We start from the raw sequence: 27,203 nt of genomic DNA on the forward strand, positions 1-27,203 counted from the left end.
TATTAACACATCGACTAAAAATGTTTACTGACAGAAACTGGGGAGCAGCAGTAAGCAGAATTGAGATTATGCTAAAGCCCTGTAAATGTATTTAACCAATGCTTAGTTTAATAATAAGAGCACAGCATGCAGAACTTTTGAAATAACCCTTGTAGTCTTTCATTCAAAATCAAGATTGCTTGATGTTTTTTTAACAATTTTTTTTGAATCATTTTAATGGCAAAATTAGGCAAAAGAAAACTATGTCTCTAGCACATATATGAAAAAACAAGGGTCTAGGTTCAAATGCTGTGATAATGAATATCATCACTATTAAAGAACAGGGGCAGTTCGTGCATAGGCACTGCGGAACTGCAGCACCCCCCAATTTTTCTTGATATATAAATATATTTATTAATTTATTTATATTTGCTTGTAATATTTAATTTTATCATCAACAATCCTATACAATTCTCTTATTTTGTATAAAAAGTAATAAAAATCCATCTTGTAGCGCTTAGGGCAAAGGACGCTGGAGCACTGTGTTTTACCACAGTGTCATATTGATATGCACACAAGCATATGCACATCATAGTGAGATGCGAGCTATTAGCATAATGCGGCACTGTCCGTCACGTAGTTCCACTGTTGTCTATATGCAGTTTGCGCCAGTAGTAGAGTGTTCATAGTGCTTATCATGTTTACTCTGTCTCTTTAAATATTTGGACATTACAATTAAACGATTTAATTGTAATGTCCAAAAATTGTAAATCCATTCCTTTAATTACAATTAAAGGAAAGGATTTTATTTTAAAGTAATTTTGAATTATACTAAACTGTATAATTTTATTAATAATAAACAATATTTTTTCATGAAACCAAACAAGAATGTTTTATTTTTAAGTAATTATGAATTATACCACGCTAAAATTTTATCGATAATAAACAATATTTTTTCATGAAACCAAACAAGAATATGTTTTATTTTTAAGTAATTATGAATTATACCACGCTATAATTTTATCGATAATAAACAATATTTTTTCATGTTTAATTTTTTAAAAAAATTTTTACCATAATTTTGATATGTTATCCAAACACGTATAAGTGTGTATGCATATTTCGAAAGTTGCAGCATCCCCACGAGCCACCACTGTTAAAGAATGTAATTGCACTTTTTTTATGATGGTCTACAATCCTTCCCTTTCTTGTCTTATTTTAAGGAAGTTTATAAAACTGCAAGAAAAAATTAACATTTTTTTTACTTAAATATAAAGAGCTAATAAGCTTCATTTCGGCGATATAAACAATATTTTAAATTAAGGGGATATAAAATCCACATTGTTTTAAAACCGAATAAGAAACTCAAAGATTGGAATCAGAGAGTTTCATGCTGAATATAGTAAACTATAAAGTATCGGCGATCACTAGCGTGAGCTAATGCAAGTGACCCTAGTACGTAGTACAATATCAGATCAGACAACTCGTTGCAAAGGTGGGGAAAGTTCAGATCGCTATTCTTAGGTATTTTCCATATTTTCCATAATGTAAAAACACATTTCCTAGGAAATGTATGCTGTTATTACATTATGGAGGGAGGTCACTACCCAGACCGGTTTCAGCCTTTTTTGAGGCTTCATCAGTGAGTAGCTAGACCATAATACCAAAGTGTATAGCAAAAAGCACTTATATACTCTGCTATACGAGTTTCCGAAGAAGGTGCAACCATTAAGTTACTTAAATATAAAGGGCTAATAAGCTTCATTTCGGCGATATAAACAATATTTTAAATTAAGGGGATATAAAATCCACATTGTTTTTAAACCGAATAAGAAACTCAAAGATTGGAATCAGGGAGTTTCATGCCGAATATAGTAAACTATAAAGTATCGGCGATCACTAGCGTGAGCTAATGCAAGTGACCCTAGTACGTAGTACAATATCGGACAACTCGTTGCAAAGGTGGAGTTACTTAAATATAAAGAGCTAATAAGCTTCATTCGGCGATATAAACAATATTTTAAATTTTAAATTATAGTTTACTATATTCGGCATGAAACTCTCTGATTCCAATCTTTGAGTTTCTTATTCGGTTTTAAAACAATGTGGATTTTATATCCCCTTAATTTAAAATAACATTTTTTTTGTTCCTTATGCAGTAATGTGAAAAAAATGCAAAATAACACTGTCAATGTTTTGCATTTTTTTGTTGTCATTACATTCATAAATTCCATTTCATTTTCACTCCATGAAGGGGACCTCATTATTATGGCAGAACAATAACCTTAGAAGTGTGATGTCTCTTTAGTTCTTTGCTCAACATGACATGTAAGGTCTGTGTGTGGTACTGGTATGAAAAAAGCTAGGTAGGTAGTGCAATCTTCAAGATTTCTGTGTACCAGGATATAGCATTATTGGGTGATCTTATTTAATTATAAATACTTAATAAAGTATAAGACTCCTTTTAAGGCTCCTTTAAATTTGAGGTCCACATAGAAAAAGAAGGTTCTGAAAGTATCCAGGTAATAATGAAATGAAGGCCCAGAATGTGAGCAATCATAAATTATACTGTTAATTTTTTCTCCCGTCACCAACATTGTCACACTATTTAATAATAAACAAATGCAAAACAGATTATTTTTATTGTGCTAGTTCTTTCAGAAAGTAGTACACATTATTTTAGGAAGAGAAAGATGTCATATTTCTGTTTACCAGTACATTGGTATTCAGCAGTAATTGTATTGATAACTCTGTCTGCTAGTATGCTCTCCCAAGTGTTCCTTATACAATAAAATTATTATACAAGTTCTTCTAAAATTTCTGAATGAAATGCTTTTATTTTATAAGCAGCATACTAGCAGAAAAAGTTATCAGTAACTAATTCAGTATCAAACTGTATATGATTACTTGGCTCAATGTACTCTGATTTTAAATATAAGAAATTTCTTACTGACAGGATGTGATTATGAGAAGGGCTTTGGAAATTGTAGAGAATTTCAGCACTGCTCGAAACATCACCATACATTCTCCTGGTTACCAGTTTTCTACTTCAGGTTTCCATGCTGCAACTGTCATGACCCCTTTTGCATCCTACAGAGGCCAGATTGCTCACAATATGCAGGAGACATGTGTTGGTAAGTCTTTTATGCTTTGCTTATTATTTTATTACACTATGGTATTCTTTATAAATTTATAACAATGGATGGATTTTTCTTTTTACTTTTTTTTATTTGATTATGAGTCATAGGGGGGGGGGGGAGTTTTGTGAGGAGAAAAAGGCCTGCTTAGCTTAAGATGATGAGCTAATGTAATCTCACCTTAAAAAAAAAAACCTAATAAATGTCACATTTGAATCTAAATCTCTGTGAAATGATTCATAAGGGGGACTTGCTATACAAAGAGCAACTGATTATACAGGGTGTTCGGGATAAATTTGACATATTTATAATTAATTATATTTTTCCGTAAGTTACATGTATTAACACACACTTCTCTTCATTTAAAAGTTTGGACCCTTCTTCATTCATATACAAGATGTCAGAAAGGATGGATAGCTGGAACCCACCTGAATCATGGAAGAGAATAACTTGTATCATGATGATTCGTGCCCGCCATCAAAATAAGGATATTACGACTGCTGCCCAATGCTCCCTGAATACAGTAAAAACAATCAGGCATGAACTAGAGACTTGCAATGGTGACTACGAGGATGTAGCAAGAAGAAAGATCCATAGCAGACGATCTGATTGCGTTCGTACAGCAGAATTCCTCGCAAATCTGCAGGAACAGGTGTTGAAGAACCCTGGCATTGGAATTCGGGCTTTGTTCGTGGAGTTGCTAACTGTAGTCAAGCCCTGGATAACAAGGGTAGCCAATGGTAGGCCGTATGTATGGCAGCAGGATTCGGCCCCTTGCCACACCTCTGGGAAAAGTCAAAAATGGTTGTCTGAAAATTTCTACGACTTCACCAGTCCAAATGTTTGGCCTCCAAACTCCCCAGACCTTAACCCCCATGGATTATTTTGTATGGGGCGCAGTTGAAAAAGACACCAATCGCACTTCCAGTAATACAAAAGCCCAGTTAATGGATAAAATTAAAACAGTTTTTGCGGCCCTTCCCAGGGAGACTGTAGCATCAGCTTGTTCGAGGTTCCGAAGCAGAATTGAAGCTGTGATCGATGCTAATGGTGGTTATTTTGAGTAAATCTTGTTGATAGTATTGTAATTAACTCTGCCTGTAATGTTTTTTTGTCAATTCATTAAATTTAATAGATACAAAGAAGATTTTCTTTTTCCTTACGAAACTGTCAAATTTATCCCGAACACCCTGTATATATATAAACTTGTATTTAGTAAGTTTTATAAATAAATTTCACCACTTAGACATTTTAGACCTTATTCAAGCTGAATTTCCTAATATTTCAGACCAGTGGCTCACTCGGGATTTAATCTTGGAGGGAGCCGAGTACTCGAGATTTAATCTTGGGGTGGGGGTGGGGAGTTGAGTAGACGATTTGAGAATACACACTACACATTGCATACGAATATTATCAGTATCAAACTGTATATGATTTGACTATGACTGAGCATCTGCAGTGATCACCAGTACATGATACCCGTGATCTCTGGCCTCACTCGAGCAAACAAAGTATCACCCAAGCACTACTTCGTTCGCCTTACGTTCACAACGGCCATGATTCCCGAGAGCCAGAGGGTATTGAATACCCGGTATTCCCACCTTATGTGACCGCTAATTCATAAGTAGCATAGAAATAAAAAAAAACGACACAACATAAATTTAAAAAAAAAAAAAGAATTTTAATTAGGAAAAGATTTTTGGAATATTTTCTAGTCTTTTTTTCATTTTTCTTTTTGGGGGACAGGGGCCCCTTGGCTCCCCTCCCTGGGTGCAGCAATGTTTCAGACTTGTTTAAGTTCAGCATGAACTTTGGCTATTATTTGTTTCGCAAGGAAAATTCTACAAACAAATAGAGGGTGGCCAAGAACTCTCTACTTCTCCCCCCCCCCCTCAGCTAATTACTTCATGGAAATCTTTGAAGAGACAGCCTTAAACTCTATCCCACATAAATCCACTGTTTAACTATGCATTGTCAATGATCTGTTCTCCATTTGGCTACATGGCCTGGATACTCGCAACATCTTTTTTTAAGACAACTAAACAGTTGACATCCCAGGATCCAGTTCACCTAAAAGGAAAATAACAACAGCCTCCCTTTCCTGGACACTTTAATTACATGCTGGCCTGATGGATCCTTGGCATTCTCTGTTTAGAGTATGGAATTATTAAAATTATATAATAGGGCTAAATTAATTAGATCAGATAACAGAGACACTGAACTTGACCACACTACAAAAACCAATAGCTGCAATTCTCACCATATCCAAAAAATATTAAAACCATAAACACCCCTCCCCCCTTTCCAGAACAGAAACAGACTACACTAAAGCTATCACTATTCCATATATCTGAGGCACATCTGAAACACTAACAAAAATCTTAAAAAAATACAACCTTACAACCACTTACAGACTATATAAAAATTGACATCTCTTGTATTATAACAGAACAGATTTTTGAATTATAACAAAATAGAATGGCATGTGCAGTAATTAAATGTTTGCAAACCTATGACACGTATCAAAAGTGATTCATAAGCAAGATGATATTCATTCCTACATCTGCATGTAAAAAAACCAAAATTTTAACTGTTATGTTATGTGTCCCAGGGAGGATGATAGCAGGGGTGGCCTGTTGTGGGAATGGATATTTGGGAGAAGGGCGACGATGTCAGGTAACACTGAGCCCAGTGGAGTCTAGAAGGGATAATGCTGGGTATAGAAACAATGGCATTTATATGCTTTATACTAATGCCAGGAGTATCCAGAATAAGGGAGAGGAATTGGTGGGGCAGATAGCATCAGCCTGGCCAAAAATTATTGGGATCACTGAGACGTGGTTGACAGAAGGGGATATAATAACAGGAATAGAAGTCGCTGGGTATAGCATTTTTCGTCAGGATAGGAGGGGAAAGCGTGGTGGTGGGGTACTGCTTATGATAAGTGATGACCTATGTCCTCTAAGAGTGGAGGCTTTGGAAGGAAGTGAGACAAATGATTTTGAGAGCATATGGTGTGAGGTAGAGGTAGGCAAGACAGGATATTTAGTGGGGTGTTGCTACAGACCCAGGAGCACAGGGGATGGGGACCAGGAGATGTTTAGACAGCTAAGTTTGGCAAGTGCAAGAAGAATGATTGTTATGGGAGATTTTAACTACAGTAGTATAAATTGGAGAGCGGAAGATTCATGTAGCAATAGTGGAATGGAATTTCTAGAATTCTTGAGGGACAAATGTCTTAGGCAACACGTAACAGAGGGAACAAGAGGTTCGAGAGTTTTAGATTTGGTTATAGCATCAGAAGAGTTGATAATAACTGAGATGACATCTCTCCCACCAGTTGGAGAGAGTGACCATATGGTTTTGACTTGGAAAATGAATAGACATGCAGGAGTATCAAAGAGACGGGAACTTATGTGGAATTATAATGCAGGTGATTATAATAGTCTTAGACGTCAACTTCGGGAAGTTTCATGGAGGGAGGAATTGGAAGGCCGGGATATCGTTAGTGCGTGGGAAATTGTGAAAGAATATTTGTTAGCAGCAATGGTAAGTTGTATACCACGAGTGAAGAAGAGGACACAATTTGGAGTAAAGTGGATGACAAACAATATTAAACAGGAATTGCATGTGAAAAAGAGGCTATGGAAGAGATATAAGGAAACAGGTGAAGAGAGGATGCGTGAAGAATATGAGACACAGGCCAGAAGAGTGACTAGTGTGGTAAGGAAAGCGAAACTGGAATATTAAAGGAGATTGGTCCTAAGATCCAAAGAAAATCCTAGGGAATTTTTTAGCTATGTGGCCAGTAGGAGGAGAAATGACTGTGGAAGAATGATATTGTGTGATAAAAATGGGAATAGAGTGACTGATGTAGACTCTAGGACATAGTGGAATTGTTCAATGACCACTTTATTGGAGTATTTCATCCTGGAGAAGTCAGTTTTAATGCTAGAGGGATAGGACAGGTTCAAGGTTTAGAGGTACAGGAGGAGAGTGTGTTTCAGATACTGAGAACTCTGGATGTCAATAAAGCTTTGGGACTGGAAGGTATTTCACCACGAGTTTTGAGAGAATGTTTCAGGGAACTGACAGTGCCTTTAACCTGGCTTTTCAATGAAAGTCTGGCTTCGGCAAAGGTGCCCAAGGAATGGAAGGAAAGTAAGATAGTGCCATTGCATAAGGGTGGTAGCAGACTGGAAGTGTCTAATTATAGACCAGTCTGTGTGTCATCAGTAGCTGTTAAGATCTTGGAGAAAGTAGTGAGGAACCGTATACAGCACTGGGCAGATGAGGGTAATGTTATCTCTGAGAGTCAACATGGATTTGTGAAAGGGTGCTCTTGTTTTAGCAATATGCTAGTCTTTTATAATAAAGTTACATGAACATGAGATGAGGGAAAGGCATGTACTGCAATTTTCTTAGACTTAGCAAAGGCATTTGACAGGGTGCCACATGATAAGCTGATATTTAAGTTGCAATACATGGGTCTGGATGTCAGATTGGTCAACTGGATTCAGGATTGGCTGTCCGATAGGTATCAGAGAGTTGTGTATGGTGGAACAGTTTCAAGGAGACAGAAGGTTATAAGTGGGGTCCTACAGGGCTCAGTACTAGGACCTATATTGTTTAACCTTTATATCAATGACATTGCTAGTGGATTGCAAGGGGATATTCAGTTGTTTGCAGATGATGCGAAGCTGGGAAGGATTATTAGTAATAGTGCAGATGTGGTAGCCCTGCAAGAGGATTTGAATAAGCTAGATAGATGGGCAAATGAATGGGGGGGGTGTCAGTTTAATGCAGCAAAATGTAAGGTCTTGAGGTTTGGCAAACATAGATGGGATGCTGCATACTCTATGGGAGGAGTTATACTGGAGGAAGTTGGGGAGACAAGAGATCTGGGGTTGATGATTGATAGAAACCTGAAGTTTAGGGGACACATTGCAAAGGTGGTGAAGGTAACACAGAGGATTGCTGCAATTATTAGAAGGACACTGACCTGCAGAGATAAGAGGGTTATCATTCTGTTGTATAAGTCTCTGATCAGACCACACTTGGATTATTGTTCTCAGATTTGGTCTCCAGGATTTGAAGGGGATAAATTAACTGTGGAAAAGATACAAAGACGGATGACAAAGATGGTCTCAGGACTGTACAAGGATAGTTATGAGAATCAGCTGAGGGCATGTGGACTGCAGAGTTTGGCGGATAGAAGAAGGAGAGGTGATATGATTGAGACTTTTAAACTGTTGAGAGGTGGTTACAGGGTTGACACTGGGGAGTTCTTTCACTTGGTTGAACAGCGGGAAGGAGTGATGACAAGAGGCCATCCCTGGAAGTTACAAAAGGAAACTGTGAGCAAGAGGGTGAGGAGTGGTTTCTTTGCATGGAGGGTGGTTGAGCCGTGGATTGCATTGCCTGATAGAGTGGTGAGGGCGAGAAAGGTCAATGAGTTTAAGGAGTGGTATGATAGACTTTGTGTTTCTTAGGGGGAACCTCCCCTCGATGAGTCTTGACAGACTTTATGTTCTTAGGAAGGACCTCCCACGAGAGTCTTTTGACTCCATGGAGGCCTGAATAATAATAATAATAATAATAATAATAATAATAATAAAGGATGTGTGTTATGAAGAGGCTAGTATCTGCATGCAAAAAATGGTTTCAGAACATTCTAGTTCTAATTTAGCATTCCTCTGGAGGAAAATTTATACTTGTCAAACTGCGTTCCTTATATACATGTTTAATTTATTATACTGATCCTAAAATATGTAAAAAATAAATTGAAATGAATAATTTTGGAAATTAATAACTAAAGTATATTATTATACACTGTATATTACAAACAGCAAAAAATAAACAAAACTGGCCAGATAATTTACTTTAGCTTCAATATAAAAGACATTATATATATATATATGTATATGTATATGTATATGTATATATATATATATATATATATATATGTATATATATATATGTGTGTAACTCCCACCCACAAAAGGTTGTAGACCTATAGTACATTAGTACTGTGGATGGGCTAAGGATTCTTTTCTATTTTTTACATAGTCCAGAAACCCCTGTTCTAGAGACCAAGCATGGAACTTTTTTCAGTCCACTTCAGGCCTCCAGAAAGCACGGAAGTGGTCTGTCTTGTACCAGGATTCTCTCCTGGTACAAGACATTTTTCATGAGGAAAAATATGTCATATTTATAAGACTGATTAAGTCACCCTCAATCAAAAAAGTTTTTATAAAGATTCTTCCCAACCTAGATAAGATTCAAACTCGGGTCTTTCCAACCAAAAGGTATGTCATTATTGATGGGCTACTGAAATTCTCTAATGATATATATACAGTGGTATGCATCATAAGTTTTTTTTATAAAATTATACTTGACAAGAAATTATATTCTTGTTTAATCCTTTATCCAAATATAAGCAAACAACATATATGATATATCTTCATGAGTAGGCTACTTGTATTGACTGTGTAGTGACCCTTTCCATAATGCATAGGCAGTGTACATATCCAAAAGGGAGGGTGGTATCCATTATGGGATACTGATGCACTAGATATGAAGTCAATAGCTAGTATATACCAGTAGCTTAATTGTGAAGATACTTTCCTTCCAAACTTTGTTTGCTTACACTTGGGTAAAGGCAAATAAGAATAAAGCTTCTTGTCAAGTATAATTTAGTTTATTGGTATGCATGTTAGAATATATTCTCTTAATTTTGTTGTTTTTAGCAAGCATGTGCATGTTTATATCAGCTTTTCAAAGAGCCTGTATTCCATTTTTATCCTTAACTCTGTTTTTGGGTTTCATTAAATTTATTTAGTGAGTTTTGTATCAGTATTGTCATCTCTGCAGGACTTATTTATGCTTGAGTTTTTGGCCATGCAACATAAGAAGTTATTATTCAGTTTTTAATAAATGCCAAAGAAATACATTTTCTTGAATGTCTAAATGAAAATCTAAATTATATTTGTCAATGAGAAAATTATAAGTCAAAAAATCATATCTATAAATGTCAAGAATTTAAATCCAATGCAGTGATTAATACCGCAAATGACAAATGTTAGTCAATAAACTTAAATCAATTTTTTTTAAGTGCTATATATCTATAATGTGTAGATATATAAATTTAAAGCAGTCACATATTGCACATAAAAACTTATTCATTACATTCAGAAACTAGACACAAAGATGTGTTGTATGATTTGTTCAAATAATTGCTTGAGAAAATTATATTTTACTTGCTTATTTTCTAGACTATAACAGAAGGCACAGTGACAGTGACTCACCTCACAGCTATGGGTCAGGCACATCAAAAACGCCCAGTCCACAAAGTCCAGGCAACAGTTACAGCCTCAGTCCAACAAGTACAAATTTTTGTAGTTCAGGCAGTCTGGAGAGCATTGCAACATGTGGAACATCATCTTTGTTTAATGGTGAGATAAGTAATCTGCAAATGAAAATATTTTGGTCATCTAGAAATGAAAAATCTCTAAAGATTACTTAAGATATAAATATTTGATTTAACACATGCATGCTAGCAGGCACAGATCATTATTTTTGTACTTACTTAAGGGATGGGGTGTGAGAAATTATCTCGCACGTTCTCTTTGACAATTGACATTAATGTCTTTAGGGGTGAAGTGAAAAGCTTTTCATATTCCCCGCTATCTGTTACGGCTACAGTGAGGGTAGAATTTTATGAGCAGTTCGCATGCCCCAGATGGGCATGGATATTATGCATCGCTACAGGAGGTTAAAATAGCTTTTGGTCTTCTATGTTTGAATATATCCGTTGCATTGTACGCTACTTTGTTGAACTAGATTATTGGGATGTGTGGACGTCTTTAGGAAGAATTTTGTTGCTAAAAATTATAGGAAAGAGAAATTATAAAGAATATTTGTGTCTCAGATGGAGTTAATTATTTCTGACAAACGACAGTTTGTTAGAAAGTTTTTTCTGACAAACTGAAAGAAAATTCAGAAAGTCAGAAAGGGAGTTCAGTATCATTCGCAAGCACTTGTTTTGTACACGTTGAAGTTTTATAATTATTTTTATATTTTTAATTAGTTTTATAATTTTATAATAATTACTCGTTAAAGTATTTTTCAGTAACCAAGTGATTTAATGAGCTGTTTTAGCCACTTTTGCAATGTGCCCCCTAAACTTCAACTCCCTATCCACCAACACTCCCAAATCCCTGGCCTCATCAATCTCCTGGAGTACGGTTCCACCAATGTGATATACTGCTGCTAATCTTTTCACTCCAAAATGCATAACCTTACATTTTGTCACCTTAAATTGACATCCATTTTCCTTAGCCCAGTTCTCCAAACTATCCAAATCATCCTGCAAAATTTTGACATCCTGTGCACTCACAATTGCTCTACCCAACTTTGCATCATCAGCAAACAAGTGAACACTTCCTCTCAGATCTTTCCCATAGCATTAATGAACAAATTGAAAAGTAGTGATCCAAGAACAGAACCCTGTGGCACACCACTAGTCACAAGCCGTCTTTTGGACTCCACTCCTAAATAAACCACTCTCTGGTATCTCTCAATCAACCACCCTCCTATCCATCTCACCAACCCTATATCCATCCCCATCTGCTCCAGTTTACTGATTAGAGTTCCATGTGGTATCCTATCAAAGGCCTTGGCAAGGTCCAGTAAAATCACTGAAAACCCATTAACCATATCCAGTTCAGTCATTACTGTGTTATAAAACGTGAGCAAATTACTGAGGCATGATCTACCCTTCACAAAACCATGTTGTCCCCCCATACAGTATCCCATTTTCATCTATCCAATCCTGTATTCTTCTCTTAACTAGTTTCTCCAAGACCTTGACAACGATTCCTGATATGCTAATCGGTCGGTAATTTACAACAGCAGTCTTGGAACCTCCTTTATGCAGTGGAACTATTTTCCCCTTGGACTAACCCAGACCTGAAAATCCCATATGCGAGGAACTGGTTCAATATAATCTTTGAGTGCTGTTAACAGTCTTTCCCATGATATGTAGGAATGAGAAGGAGGAGACAGGTATTGGGTTGTGATCAGATGACAACTCATTTATTGATTTTAGGCTGTATTGAAGATTAATATCCCACAGGATAGCTATATCCAGGATGTTAGCAGTGCCAAACGTACTGAGTTGGTTCGGTGGGGCCTGCCACAACAGCATTGTTTGATCCTATGTAGTTGGAAAGGCTGCAACCGTTCTTGTTGGTGGATCTGCAATTCCACGCAGGATGCTTGGAGTTCAGATCTCCGGCTATAATGGTGGGTTCTCTGATGCATAAAATGGCATTTAGGTCAGAGTGTAGTAGAGTTTTTAGGAGTGGGTTGTAAGCAGAGTAGATTTTCAGTCTGCCAGCCGATCTGGTGAATACTTCCATGCCTGTGATCTCAAGATTAACAGTTGGAGGGTTGTTCACAGAATTGTGCTTGATGTAATTTTTAATGAAGATGGCAGTGCCGCCACCTCTGTAGATCAATCTATTGTTTCTGTATAGGTGGTAACCTCTTATTTTAGGGTTATCTGAAGGTCTTAGGTGTGATTCACCAATTAATATAACATCTGGTTGATACCTGTATGCGAAATCTTGGAGCTCCAGAATTTTGTGTTTGAGGCTATTTGCATTCCATGCAACGATCTCAAGGGAGGCTGGAATAAGTTTGTTTCTATTCATTTATGAGTGCTGTGAGGATGACCTGGGTTTCATGTAGAAATCTTTTAGTGGAGGTTGCAGGTTTGTAGGTGCTATTGGCTGATTCTGTTCTGGTATTGATTTATTTGAACGGGCTGCATCGGCATAACTTCTTGTTTGCCTTTGGCTCCCTTTATCTTTGAAGGTCTCCAATTGTGACTGCTGAGCCTCCGGTTGTGGTGCATGGGCCTCTGGCATTCTTGTACTGTAGGAGGAGGGCTGTTTATCTGTATCCATCCATCTATTCTTTGGGTGCTAAATGCATCCTTTGTAGTTTGCGGGATAAGGGCCACCACAGTTGGCACATTTGGCCAAGGTGGTTTTTGGTTTTGTGCAGATGTTGATTGGGTGGCTATCCCTGCATTTTAGACATTTAAATTCAGCTTTACACAGTTTCTGGGCATGGCCAAACTTTTGGCATCTGTAGCATTGCCCAGAAGATGTCCTTTTCCAGAGTGGTTCTGATGTGATGATGAGTCCACAGACTGTTTTTAAGTTGTAGATATTTTTGTAGATGTTATGATTCTCTACCAGGACCAACAGCATAGGAGTCTTGTCGGATCTATACATTCTGCTGACCTTGACGACTGGTGGCAGATCTTGTAAATTAAGATCAGCAGCTATTTCTGCTGTGTCAATGTCTTCACTGACGTCATGGAGGACTACTTTTAAATTTTTTTAGGAGATGAGCATGAAGGTATGATACCGGATGCCTCTGTCATCCATTTCTTTAGTCTGTCACTGTTGGTTGGTATGCCTTCATCCATGTTTTTGGCCTTTATAAAGCCAACATGCAGATTGGACATTGTAGATCTTAGAGCTGCCCATCTGTGCTTTTCTCTTAAGATGATCGGAGGTGCCTTTTCTTTAGGAGAAACAGTGGCGTCCGAACCTTGACCATATTGTTCCATTTCATTGTCTTTGTGTGGTTCTTCTGTTGTTCTTTGCTTTTTGCATGTGTGCACCTGTACAAAGTCTGAGGGAGTGGAAGTCACCGATTCTAACTGATCTTCTATTTTCTCGGCGACAGCATCTGTGACGCTTGCAGGGGGAAACGTATCATAAAGTTTCACTTTTCCCGGCCAATCATTGTTGAGTTGTTCACCTAGTCTGATAAATTCGTGATATACTTCTTCAAATATCGTCTCGTTCAGCTGCTTTTCCATATCTGTCAAGGTGAAATAACTGAGGAGGGAAAAAAAAAATGCTTACTGTGCAGTTGTAGCCTGACCGACACCTCTGCAAAACTTGGAATCTTTTGAGGAAGAGCACTCATAAAATGGCAAGATCTTCAGAACACCACATTACAGCTTAAAATAACACATCTAGACAATCACAATCCTTCCCAACTACCTTCAGTTCTCAATCTTCTCCACGTTCTCTTTGCTGCAAGCAAGCACACTATGAATTGTGGCTTGTGCTTTCCATTGAAACCAAAGCTGTGTAGGATCAATTGATTTAAGGATAAATAGGTAACCAGTAATTAAGTGTATTTTCATATTTGGATAGTATGTTAAATTATTAAAGAGTGTGGAAATTATATGAACCAATATTATTATTATTATGTACATTTCCAAGGAGTCCAAGAACTCAGTGCAGGAGGGTCAACCCACCAGCCATACCATACAATCCTTCATTTACATGCTAGGCAACATTTACACAATATACACAAGAATCATGCATAAGAGTGTTGTGGAAAAGATTTGATGCAGAAGAATAAATATCCAATAACTGAGAGGATTTCTTTTATATAGGCAATACAGTAAAATGCCATGGGCGAATAAATTATATATGAGAATATAATCTATATTAATGAATCACTTGTACATTTATTATGAACCTAATTAAAGTAATACAGACAAAAGGGTCATTGCATAACAAGTAATCATTAACAACATTGAACATATTTGTAGCTTAATATGTGGTTACTCAGAGAAGCAAATTTATGTGATCATAGTGTGAGATAAGATGATTCAGCTGGGCATGGCATTAATCATGTATGTATTGGTAAAGGTCATGGTGAATGAAACATTTTAGTTTGAGAATTTTTAATCCTCAAACTGCAGGTGATTTTTGAAAATTGTCTACAGCAAAAAAACACATAAAAATAGCAGATCATTAAGCTTTATATAAGATTTGCATTTTCAAATCTAGAGATGTACTAGAGGCTTTATCTGATGTAAAAAAGAAAAAAAAGTGAAATATAATATGTATTAAATTAGAGAAGTTTTAATTTTTTGGTTTATTATCTAAAAAAAGTAATGTTTTTTTTTATAAAAACAAAGTAAAAATGAAGAAGCACAATAACAGCAGCTGTGTTTTTGTATGTAGTTTTAAATTTTCATTTCCCATTTACTACAATGAGAACCCAAGGATAAGAATAAATCCAGTCATCAGCTAAACTTGAACATTTTATAAAAAAATACTGATTATTGCATTTGAAAAATGCAATAAGAGTTGCTTATTGCATTTTTTTACATATTTTTTAAACATATGCATTATATTTGATATATAATGCATATGTTTTGATATGCATTATATATCAGGTTTAGAAACCCACTGATTCTAATAATAAATAAATTTTAAGTACTTGAAATATTAATATTGAAGTCTCACTTTTGTGACAGTTTTATGTGAAAAGACCACACTATTGAAAATACTTCAACAACATTTTTAACATGAAAACTGCACCCTTAAAGGTTCATAAGCATGAAAAATGAACCCAATACAGAAAGTATGCAGTTAAGCAAGCTCTTGCTGCATGATTTATAGCCAAGCAAGTGCTGGTAAATTTTTAACAACCAGCTCACTTAAAAAAACATAGCAAGTTCTCCCTTTGTGAAAATTACAATCCCCTGAAAGTATAAATGAATTTCATTATCAACAAACATCCCCTTAATTAGTGTACCAGTACCTGGTAACATGGAATAGCATTATTTTAAGAATAAGTAGCTCAGACAAAATTAAGTGGATGTTTGTTGAAAAATAATATTCCTGTTAAACTGCTAACAGAGATAATCTCTACATAGGCTGCCACATAAGGAAGGGGATTGGGAAAGGCAGCACAAAGGATTCTAAAATAAGCATGCCCAGGCTTTATTTTACATATCATCATATACAAACTTATCACCCACATGCTACTAGCCATTCCAGATTGAAGTGTGTACTGCGCTGCAGTTCATGGCCATTAGTTGATTTAACAACTGGCTCGAAAAATTCTTGAAAATTTAATGATCTACTTGCATGAGCCAGTGTGCACTGGTTCCAGAATACCACAGCATACAGCTCAGCACCAGTGGTGAATTCTCCATGCTTGCTATGCAAGCTCATTACTTGAGAAAGAAGTAATATTTATTTGTTAATAACTGCATGCATTTATAATGCATTCCATTTAGGCTTTTATTTTTGTAGACAGAAGACGTCTTAAGCTTGTGCGGCAATAATTGAGCTTTGCGTTGTGTATTGAAGGCCGATGCTTGCTCGTCTAGTCAAAGCTACCTTGGCTTGCTCGGTTGTTGGAGCCTCCAGGTCCTCGCTGCAGTGCTGTGATTTCATGCACATGCATAGCCATTTCTGCTCCCTTCACATCGTCTCACTCTGTTGCTTAAACACAGACCACACGCAGTCAACGTAGCTCTAGCCAGTGAGCTTCAGCCAGCCTTTACAAGTGTGTGTGTTGCTTGGGAAAATTAAGTTACAACCAACTTTTTATGACGATGTTATTGACCATTTCATAAAGAAGAACCGTATGGTAGATTTTGTATTCAAGTAGCTAAATTGTAAAGGATAAAATATCATTTGTAAAATAAATGTTGTGTTTGTATGATTAAATGTACATCAATTTCTAAATATATAGTTTTAAATGGTCAGTAATTCACTATTCTGCTAATTAGACTTCAATCACACCTCTCACTCCCTGAATGATAACAAGAGCAAGCGTGAATTTCAAGACCAGCATTCGCCCCTGCTCAGCATGAACATATTAATATAACTAGGACTTGGATTGAAATGGTTTGCCAAAACAGTACTTTCTAATATAATCCTCTAATATACAAAGAACATAGACATTCATTGTGAAACTGTTTTACATGTAGCAAAACAGCATTTTATTAGTCACTGAAAAAAACTCACGGGATTACTAAATGCTAGAACATGAATAACAACTTTCATTATCTCAATTAACAGATAATCAAGATTATTTGTCTATTTAAATATAAAGAAAAGATATGCATTCTTTTTTAATATTTATTTTTCTTGGGATAATTAGGTTACTTTTTCAATCTGTGGTATGTGTAGGATTTCATTAATGTAGGAAGGGATATAATTTTCTTAAAATTAAGTTTTTTCTACTCTTATGAGGTAGGTTCCAAACGTTTCCAACCTGATGCACAAAATTCATGCCAATTTTAAAATGCCATGCATGACAGATAGCACCATCTATGGGGAGCTTAGCGTACCAGTATCAACTCTCTACCTGTATCATTCAGTTGGAGGCACTCGTTTGACCAACTCATGGCATGCTAAGTGGCTGTAACATTAAAAATTGAATGCTGCGCTGCGATAAAGTTTCACCAAAGAAGGGCTTTCTCGAAGTACTATCAAACAGCTACTGGATGATGTTTATGGGGGTAGCTTCTTCTTCATATTCCACCATAAAGGAATGGACCAAACAGTTTTCCCTATGAAGAGAAAGAGCACTGGATGATCTTCATGATGGTAGGCCTGTGGAAGTAATGAGGAGGAACTGCTCGATGACGGATGGGGCTTTCTATAACAATTGTCTTTTGCATCATTCATGAGAAGCTTCACATGACGAAGGTCAGTGCAAGGTGGGTGCCCCAACTTCTCTTCAATTCAGAAGGAGCATTGTGTGACCTGTTCCTGCAAGTTTTTAGTGCTTTGCCAAGGGAATCAGAGAGAAGTGTTGGAATCCATGGGATGGCACAAACTAGGCAAAGCATCACCAAGAGCACTCAGTTCACAAGAAGATCATGGCAACAATCTTTTGGGATAGCCAGGGAATTCTCTTGATTGACTTCAAGGAAAGGAATACCACTGTGCATGCAGAATATTATTATTCACTTCTGAACAAACTGCATGATGCCAAGGAGAAGAGATGAAGAATGCTGAGTCATGGTGTTTGCCTGCTTCCCAACAATGATCCAGTCCATACGGCTATTGTTGCAAAGGCTGCAGTGAAGGACTGTGGTTTCCAGGAGATTGAATGCCCACCCTACAGCCTAGATCTAGCACGAACTGACTACTACCTCTCCTCAAAACTGAAGAAAGATCTTTGAGGAAGAAAATTTGTAAATGATAATGAGGTGAAAGATGCAGTTTTAGGTCAATATGCAGACAAAAGCACAGGCAATTTTTTCAAGGGCATAAAAACGTTAAATCAAAGATGTGAAAAGTGTGTTGAAGTAAAGGGAGATTATGTTGAAAAATGACACAGTTGTTTTCTTTCTATCACCTCTAAATGTTAGTCAGGCCAGAAATGTATGGAACAACCCTCATATATATATATATATATATATATATATATATATATATATATCAATCAGTATTCTCTATCTTTCTTAAGGTAGAGGAGATTTTCAGATCCCCAGTGGACTCTTTATGTGTCACTAAATGAAAAATTTATCACTGATGATTATATTGATTTTGGAAGGATAAAGAAATGATTTTTTTTGAACCAACTAATTTAATTTTTTTGTTAATTCTTTTGCAGGTGTTGGAACTGTGAGTAGCTCATCGTTTCCCTCTGTGACTCCTTTTACCATTCCTTCATGCAGCAATCAGCCTTTTACAAGTTCTATTATAGCAGACACAAGGTAATGGTTTGTATTCTTGCCAACAAAATGAACAGCTGGGAAAAATAAGCTTAAATTCAGCATAATATTTTTGTTACCTATGAATGAAGAAAGTGATTGCTGGATTAGCCATGAGAGAAACAGTTCTGCTAAGAAGAGCATTCCATGTGTGGTTTACATCCTATGTCTAATGCCTTGGCTGATGTTACAGACAATTTTAGGACATTATTAAACAAGAGGAAATAAGGAAAATGATTTTTCATAGTATGGTTATCATTTGTGACAAATGTACAAATAACAGGATTCAGTAACAATGCCAAGAAACAGCTGTTATCTTTCAAATAACACCTCTTTCAGAATGCTAAAAGTCAAAGGTACTGCTCATATTCCTTTAACTACGGAAAGTGATAGGAGGGGACAATCTGCTTATGTATATATGTAATGTTTATGTTCTCATTAGACATCTTTATATTATCCAAAGTATCTTGTTATATTACAGTGGAGAAGGAAGAGAGTCCCAAAGTTTTGTGATAAGAGTGGGAAATCATTACTCTTTTTAATATTCTTTGTAAATTGGATATTAAGATAGAAATTAGCTGCCAACCCAAGAACAATTGTATTTAAAAAAAAAAACAGAAAATCGAGCAGGACTGCTGTCTTCATTCTCTTAAATGTATACTGAAAATACACCATTACACACCAACAATGTCACAAGGCATTTGTCATTTAAGTGACCATACTATAGCTTCATTATACAAGTCAGGTTTTTCTCACCACCATGTTTTTATGACTTGCTCTTTATTTATTTAGGTTTTGTGAAAGGGGTGTAATATAAGGTAACAGATGCTGATAACAAACAGTAATCAGCTATTGCCATAAAATATACCTATTTTTGATTAATAAATACAGCCTTTGTTGTGAAATGTTATTTATTGCTACTGTTGATCCTTCAGTCCAGTATAATGCTGTTATCACCCCCCCACACACACTCCATGTAATCAAGACTTATGAGAGATCCTTGCTCTTAATACAATGCTGGGATTTAAATTTCTTACTGTTTCTGCATTGACTTCCCTTTCATGCAATCTATTACACTATCTGGGGAAGAATGATTGTCACTCCCTTGTTCACATCCTCCTTATACAGCTGTTACAGGGGATGGTATGTAAGTTGTATCACAAGGAAGGGTTCTTCCGCCCTACAAAAATCTTCCCTGCATTAACTATCAAGTTAGGAAGTTGATAGGAAAGTTGGAAAGGCGTTTTTATCAAAAAACATCTTCCCAACTTTACATGTCTCTGTCATACTGCTCATTCCATCCACCAGGTTCAATTTATCCTCATATCCAACATTTCAGAGACTACCTGAGCCACTACTTTGGACCCTTTCTAATTTTTTTTTTTAATCTCCTATAAAGCCAAGTGACTAAATCTGCACCATACTCCAAATATGCTTGACCCAGACATTGTTTAATTTCTAAATTTCTTTATTTGTCATCCCCCCCCCCTGCCACACACACACACACAAAAGCTTCCTATCTTTGCCAAATGAATGTATGGTATTATCCTCATCTTCCAAATTTGAAATCCTTAGACTTTCTCTGTTTAAATCTCTTTCAATATCATTTTCATATAAATTAAAGAATAACCTTAAAACAGATTCCTGAGATACACTACTAGTAACTTTTTTTATTTTGGGATACAGCTTCGCCATATACATCAACAACCAGCAATTATCTTTTATCCTTACATAAGGGGGAGGTGAATCAATATATACTATTGTGAAATCTAGATATACTTACAAAATATACTATTGTATATCTGATCATCTCCCATACGTTCAGCACTACATAGGTAAACTCTTAGAACTTTGTGTGTTCAAACCAGTTTGGGATCTAGGTACCTCAACCAATCTTCCTGACACCACCACCACCATAATTTCAAATTGGTTTGGTTTGTAGAGTGAAGTCTCAGTTTTGTGACTCCTTTTTTAGTGGACCCCTCCCCTCCCCTCCCACAATTTCAGGACCTTCCCTGTTAAACATTGCAAAGGATACTTGGAACAATTCATTAAAAAAATTATATGTTTTGACGTCTCATCCCATAATTAACATTGTTTATTTACTTCTTTGTATACTTCCTGCTAGCTCATCTCTAGTTCCTCTTCCACCATTCCATCCTCATTCAAGCTCTATACAGTATCACACTTCAGACCATATTTTCAAACTCTTATTCCTCCTACCCTTCAAAAATCCTTCCAACATCTATCAGTAAGCTCCTTTCATTAACTTATCATCCTTCTCCAATTTAAAAAAGGTTTTACAATTTGCACTCCCTGATCTTCTCTGGTAACTTCCATTTAAACAGCCTTGAAATAACTTTAGTTACCTGCCTTTGTAGCCTTTCTATGATTCCTATAACACCATGAAAACTAGTTGCCCAGATAAGTATGTACAGTGGTTCAGATGTGGGTTGATTGGTCTATATGTATGGAAACTATAGCATCCTTGTCTCTGGCAATCAACATTTATCTTTTCATACCAGCAGTACTTTTGGAGGTATCTACTCTCCTGGAAATGTGTCAATGAAACTTCAAAACTCTGTCCAGTATCACACTAAGATCAGCCATCTTCTCCACTCCTTCCAGCATAATGTTCCCTAAGTACAGTATGCAGCCTTCAATTTCTGAATTCCATAATGGAGAACTTGACATTTAGATACATTAAACTGATATCCCACTTTACTACCCACACAGTTACTCAATCAGAATTCTCTTGAGGGGACCATGACCTTCAGTTCAGTTTTTCTATTCAGCAATATCATCAGCAAACAGCTGAATATCTCCCTCTATGAAACTGTCGACAATATCATTTTTATATAGGCTGATTTGCAGTGCTGCACATATCTTTTCAGGAACTGCTCCTTCGTGTACAACTCTCGCATCTTTCTCTGAGTCAGTGGTCTATTCAGTCTACTGTCTAATGCCAATATAGTATCTAAACCATAACCGTTTTCCACTCATGGTACTCAATGTTTCATCGGTAAATTTCACATAAAAAAGAAATCTAATTGTGAACATCGGTTGAAAATCCTAGAATTCACACATAAACGAACCAAATCTTTCTTAATCATGTGAGTTGATTTCGCTAAGCATATTATCAGAGAAAATTGTTTCAATTGCAGCAAATTTAGACGACCAATTTATTTAGTGAATACAGCATAAATGGAAATTTCGTAGCCATGATATGATTTTTCCAAGGGAAAAATAAAGTCTGATAGAAAGAGATATACATAGCAAGTAAGGAAACTTATAATATTATAAGTTCATAAATATTATAATTTTCTGTCCGGTAACGGGAGAGAAAATAGTGAAATTGCTAGGATAACGGAACCGGATGAAAATTATCACAAAAATTAATTAAAAAAGTCTGAATAAATACAAAAGTTTAAAAAAATCTATAAAATTCTTTATTTATTTATTTCGCGATTAAAATGGCGGTATGTTGAAAAAGGTTACAGGTTATTTCCCACTTTCGCTTTTTAGTTAAAACTATATTAAGAATTAGTTTTTCATTGTTACAATTGTAGCGTAGTACAATAAATAACAATATGATATTGTTATTTATTGTACTCCGCTGCTTCTTTATTTACACGAGATTAAAAAAAAAAAGTATAGGTAGCATTTAAGAACAAAGTTCAATATGCAGCCACTAGATACTCATTCAATCTTGTGTCGTCTTCAAACAAGAAGACAAGCAAAACGATGTAACCAGAACTGTCAAACTTCGCTTCCTGACAAAAATTCGCTCTTTGTTATGAATACAGTACTACATGCAATTACATGGGGGAGGACGTTAGCGACACGACATATCCTTGGGGACCCCACACCAGCTAGCGTTATCACGTGAAACGTGGTAGATAATACAGCGTTTTCCCATCCAGTCCCCACATGGTGGACTTTCAGCCTCGTCACTGAAGTCTCAAGATATACCAAATCAAGTAGCGATAATTTACAGTGAAAGGGTGCATTAAGAACGCCTCATTAGTTTTCATCACTATAAAGTAGACAGGAAATTGCTTTACCGAAGAGCGAAAATTTTACTTGAAGAAATGAGGGCATTGTGGTGCATTCCGTACCTATTTCCGAATATTTGAGGATAATAAAACTTTCAAATCGGCAATCTTTATAATCGCTTACAAATCTGAGCAATTCGCTTCATGGTTGCAACTTAGCGGTTAGAATTTCAGGCTGGCCTTAGTCTAAAATAAACACCTGAATCAGAAGCATCGCAAATTCCTACTAAATTATTATTTATTTATTAATGAAGCTGGTTACTTATATTCAGCATTAAGTGTAATTATTAATACCGTATTATGGGGAGGAATTTAAAAGATCGTGTTTCAAGAACGACTCGTTAAAACTGAATCTTGTAGCAAGTTCATTATTGCTACAGTTATATAGAGTTTAATAAAGCAAGTTCCGTTAATTTGGTTATTGCAGAGTACTGAAATAATGAACAAGCAATCAATCCCTGCAAGCATTAAGTTATTTGTTACTACGCAAGATAGTTTCACACAATAGGATTAACTTTGTTTCTGTTTTTCATACTTCATATAAAAGTAATAATTACAACATGCGAATTAAGAAAATTACCAAGGTGTATGCAATAGTCGAGTTTTTAACAAGGAGTAAGCCTTGCGAGAAAAGGCATTACTCATAACGCGAAGAAAAGCTCTTGTAGCTGAACATGTAAATTCGAATGATAAACTTTTTAGTTCAACCAACGTGGATAAAAGATATACAACAAAACGCAAAAAAATCTGAAAACAGTGGAAATTATTTTGATTTATAATCATGTTCTTTATTTGAATGAAGAGTCAATATGCAGTTTTTTGAAAATTACGATGGGACAACTGGTACAGCTTAAGGATTTATTAAAATAATTTTGATAACTACAATTATGATCATGTGTTTTTATCGTAGTCCTGCCAGATGACAAAAATACATCATCTATTCTTAATTTGAATCCGGAGTCAGGAACTGACTTGGAATACAATAATGGAACAGGTGTCTTATGTCCTTGATGCACGAGAGAGGGGAGAAAAAAGGGCAGAGTTAGAATGGAGTAATAGATGGCCCGATCATCCGATAAAATGCTGTGTGGGCAGTGAATAAGTACTATACATTGAAGCTAATCCACAGCTATTGTGTGATTTGTGGGGGAAAACAATAAAAACATGAAGTGGCTAAGAGGAATAACTTGTTCATTGTTCTCGCTCAGTAGACTGTGAAAAGAACGCCATCTGGTTACAAAAGCATGGATCTGTGTAGTCATCGTGTACTATCATAGGTGGTAGAGTTTTGCGTCATTAACCCGTGTCACACCACCTGTTCAACTTGTGTTTGTGGGCTGGAGAGTACAGGGATTTATTGCTTTGTGGATACGTGCGGTAGGTCGCTTGCCAGGCTAGGTCTTTTCTATTCTCTTTTCATGAATAGATTAACCCAGAGGCAGTCAATCTAAGGTCCTCCAGTTAATAATATCAGGCGAAAGTAACGAAGACGCTACTGCAATGGAAAATTATGATTGCTGTATAATGCGTTATTAAACAATAACACCTTTTCACTAATATATGAATTAAAGTAAAAAAATTTGATCTAAAGATGCCCAAAAATTAATGAAAAAATTGTAGATTTCTTATCGAACAAATAAAATGTACTCGCAAAAATTAATTTAAATTTTATGAAAGCTTTTATTGTTCAAATAATCCAAAATGGAAAACTTTCCAAAATTTTTTATGTAGAAATGTTCCAAAATGGTATATCAGGTTATTTAATACATATAAACCACGTTCGAATTAACTATCGGTTCGATTTTTTTTATTGGAATTAATCAGATAAACTTAATTTATTGTCCTAAATATTTAGGGCAATAAATGTAGCATAATATGACAGCTCCTAACTTAACGTGAAATCGAATATCCTTCCCTTAAATTTTTAAAAATCTTGACAATTTAGGGGGAGGATGTTACGCTAGAAAACACCTTTTACTAATGAATTTTTTTAACTGTGTTACATAATGCATAGCCAACGTGTAGTCTTGTTACAAACCAAATCTGCGAAAGAATGGATAAGAATTAATAATAGCTTAAATTTAAAAAACATGAGTTTATACAGAGTATTATTATAAGGAACCTCTAAGCAGTTAGACAACAAAGTTTGCAGAAAACTTTCAGTAGGCTAAATCTTGGTACTATAATTATATTTTAAGGAAAGAAATTTGCTTTAAAAGCATCTAAAACACGGTAATCCAGAATTATGAAGTTTACATAATCTTTGTTAGAGTTGCTTTGTATTTACTATTCAAAAAGACAGTCTTCGAAGAGCCCATGTATTCATATTTTATTAGTGCTTTTGATTTAAGGATTAAGCTGACGTAACAGCATTTGTTTCGAATGATTTTGGTTATAATAGATAACGTCTGAACATGAGATGCTGTGGATTATTGGTTCCTATTTGACCTCCGAGGAGAATCAAAGTTCAAAACGGCGCCATTCCACGAATGCCCTCCAGGTGTAATATCGGTGAAAAACTAAACAACAAAAGCATTAATAAAAAGGGACGGATAATGCTTTTTATTATTGTTATTCTGTGTAGCGAAAGCTCTCTCTCTCTCTTTCTGCGCAGTGTATGTTGACAGAATATACACCAGGCAGTTCTGTAGTCAAATCGGTCACAAAATTTGCAGAGTTTTTCTGTTTTCAATACCAAGGCAACTGGTACTGAAAATCATGTAAGCTCCGTAGATTGGCATCAATAATGACTCCCAAAACTTTCTTGGCATAATTGTAAATTGTAGGTTATGAGGGCAGATTGAGAGTATGCGGACTACAGACTGGTCAACAGGAGAAAGAGGGATGAAATGGAAGTCTAGAAACTTCTGAATGAGTGTTATAGGATATCATCTGATGAAAGTTTTCGTTATATGGAAGGTAGGGAGAGAACGGGGGGGGGGGCATTCTTGGAATTTCACGGAGTAAGAGCTCGATTTTCCTTTCCAACTTCTTATTTTCTTTCTTATTGGAAAGAGTTTGCCTCTTAAGTGAGTGCATCTAGTATGAATGAGTTGAAGAGAAGATGTGAGAGCTGGTTTGGATGATATATAGTTTCCCTTGATGAGTCCTTGAGTTTCTGGAGGTCTCACATAATAATAATAATATCGGTTTGCCTACTTGATGGAATGGCAGATCGTTGAGGAATGAACTTCTGTCTCCCCAAGAAATCAGAGCATCATTTGAATTTTTGTTAAAAAGAAGTTATGAAATGTATGTACAATGTACACTGCGTGCGCGATGTTCTGTATGTTACTTAACGATTGTTAATGAGCCAAAAAGTTAGTTCGAAAATATATGTACAGTTGTTAAGTGAACTTACGTTCACTTAGCAATTAATCTCCCGAAGGAGCTATTAACACCGGCTCCCAAAGCAGTACAACTCCATCACTCTAAGCTGATAAGATAGTAAAGAACTCAAATACAGAGCACATTTTTTTGCATGACATATGTATCATTAATGATTAGAACTATGGACCAGAACTATTTTTTTCCGTTTCATCTTAACTCGCTAGGTTTATCCGCAATATTCGTTACTGCTATCGTATTTAACTAAAGTACTCGAGAAGCTAGTCAATTTATTTACTGTCGATTTATCATGCTACTACTTCAACACTGGACAGCAAACCAGAGAAGCTTAATTAGAGAGAATTCTGTTATAAGCATACAAAGAGAAACACCAGCAGTGATTTATCTGGAAATTTCAAACTTTTCCAGTCGCTCTCACAGTGCTATCTCTCTGTGATGCTTGATCACAGAAAGATAGCACTGGTAGGCGGGTAGCACAATTATGCATCTTCGCTACGATACACAGGTTATTAACGGGTTATTAAACTAAATAATAAAGCCAATTCCGTCTTGCATACGGGGAATGCACTATTTATATACTGTGCTCGTTCAATGCACGCTAGGAAAATGCAAAACGTCCAACGATGCAACTTAATTTCGGGTGAAGCGTTCCAGAATTACGCTAATCGAAAATTAAATAATTATAAAAAAGCTTTCTCTCCTCCCCCAAACAAATCCATACAGTTATGGATCATGTTACATCGTGTTTGTTAAATGCATTACCAAATATATGGGGGGGGGGGGGGAACACTACTTGAGACCTGTCCAAGATTAAAGCATGAAATCAGGAGAGCCTGCCGATTGATGGAACAGGTTGACAAAACTAAGAAGGCAACACCTAGATACAAACTTTTGAAACTTCTTTTTACAACCAAGAATAATGACGTTGTACTATGGTTTGGTATAAATTTCAAAAATGTTCGTTAAAAAAAAAAGGGGAGAACCAATTTTCAGGGATGTATGTTACCACAGCTTATTAATTCTTTGTAATGTAATAAATAACCGAATTTGCTCAAATAATTCGAGTTCCACCTTGTTCACGTCGACTTTTGGTGACCCCGTAAATGTAGGCTCTTCATC

General features: G+C 36.0%; 1 protein-coding gene across 1 annotated transcript in view; it reads left to right on the forward strand.

The window, feature by feature from the left end:
* The window catches only part of LOC150107283 (transcription factor COE2-like), a 142,585-nt gene that overhangs the window by 105,273 nt on the left and 10,109 nt on the right, over nucleotides 1-27,203 (forward strand). The window contains exons 13-15 of the mRNA XM_090391773.1: nucleotides 2,936-3,113; nucleotides 10,391-10,570; nucleotides 18,582-18,684. Of these exons, the coding sequence (XP_090247899.1) occupies nucleotides 2,936-3,113; nucleotides 10,391-10,570; nucleotides 18,582-18,684 (461 nt within the window). The remainder of the gene's footprint in view (nucleotides 1-2,935; nucleotides 3,114-10,390; nucleotides 10,571-18,581; nucleotides 18,685-27,203) is intronic.

This window comes from Typopeltis vanoorti, chromosome 4 (assembly GCF_054136105.1).
Source record: "Typopeltis vanoorti isolate ZY-2024b chromosome 4, IOZ_Tvanoo_1.0, whole genome shotgun sequence".
Classification (NCBI taxonomy): domain Eukaryota; kingdom Metazoa; phylum Arthropoda; class Arachnida; order Uropygi; family Thelyphonidae; genus Typopeltis; species Typopeltis vanoorti.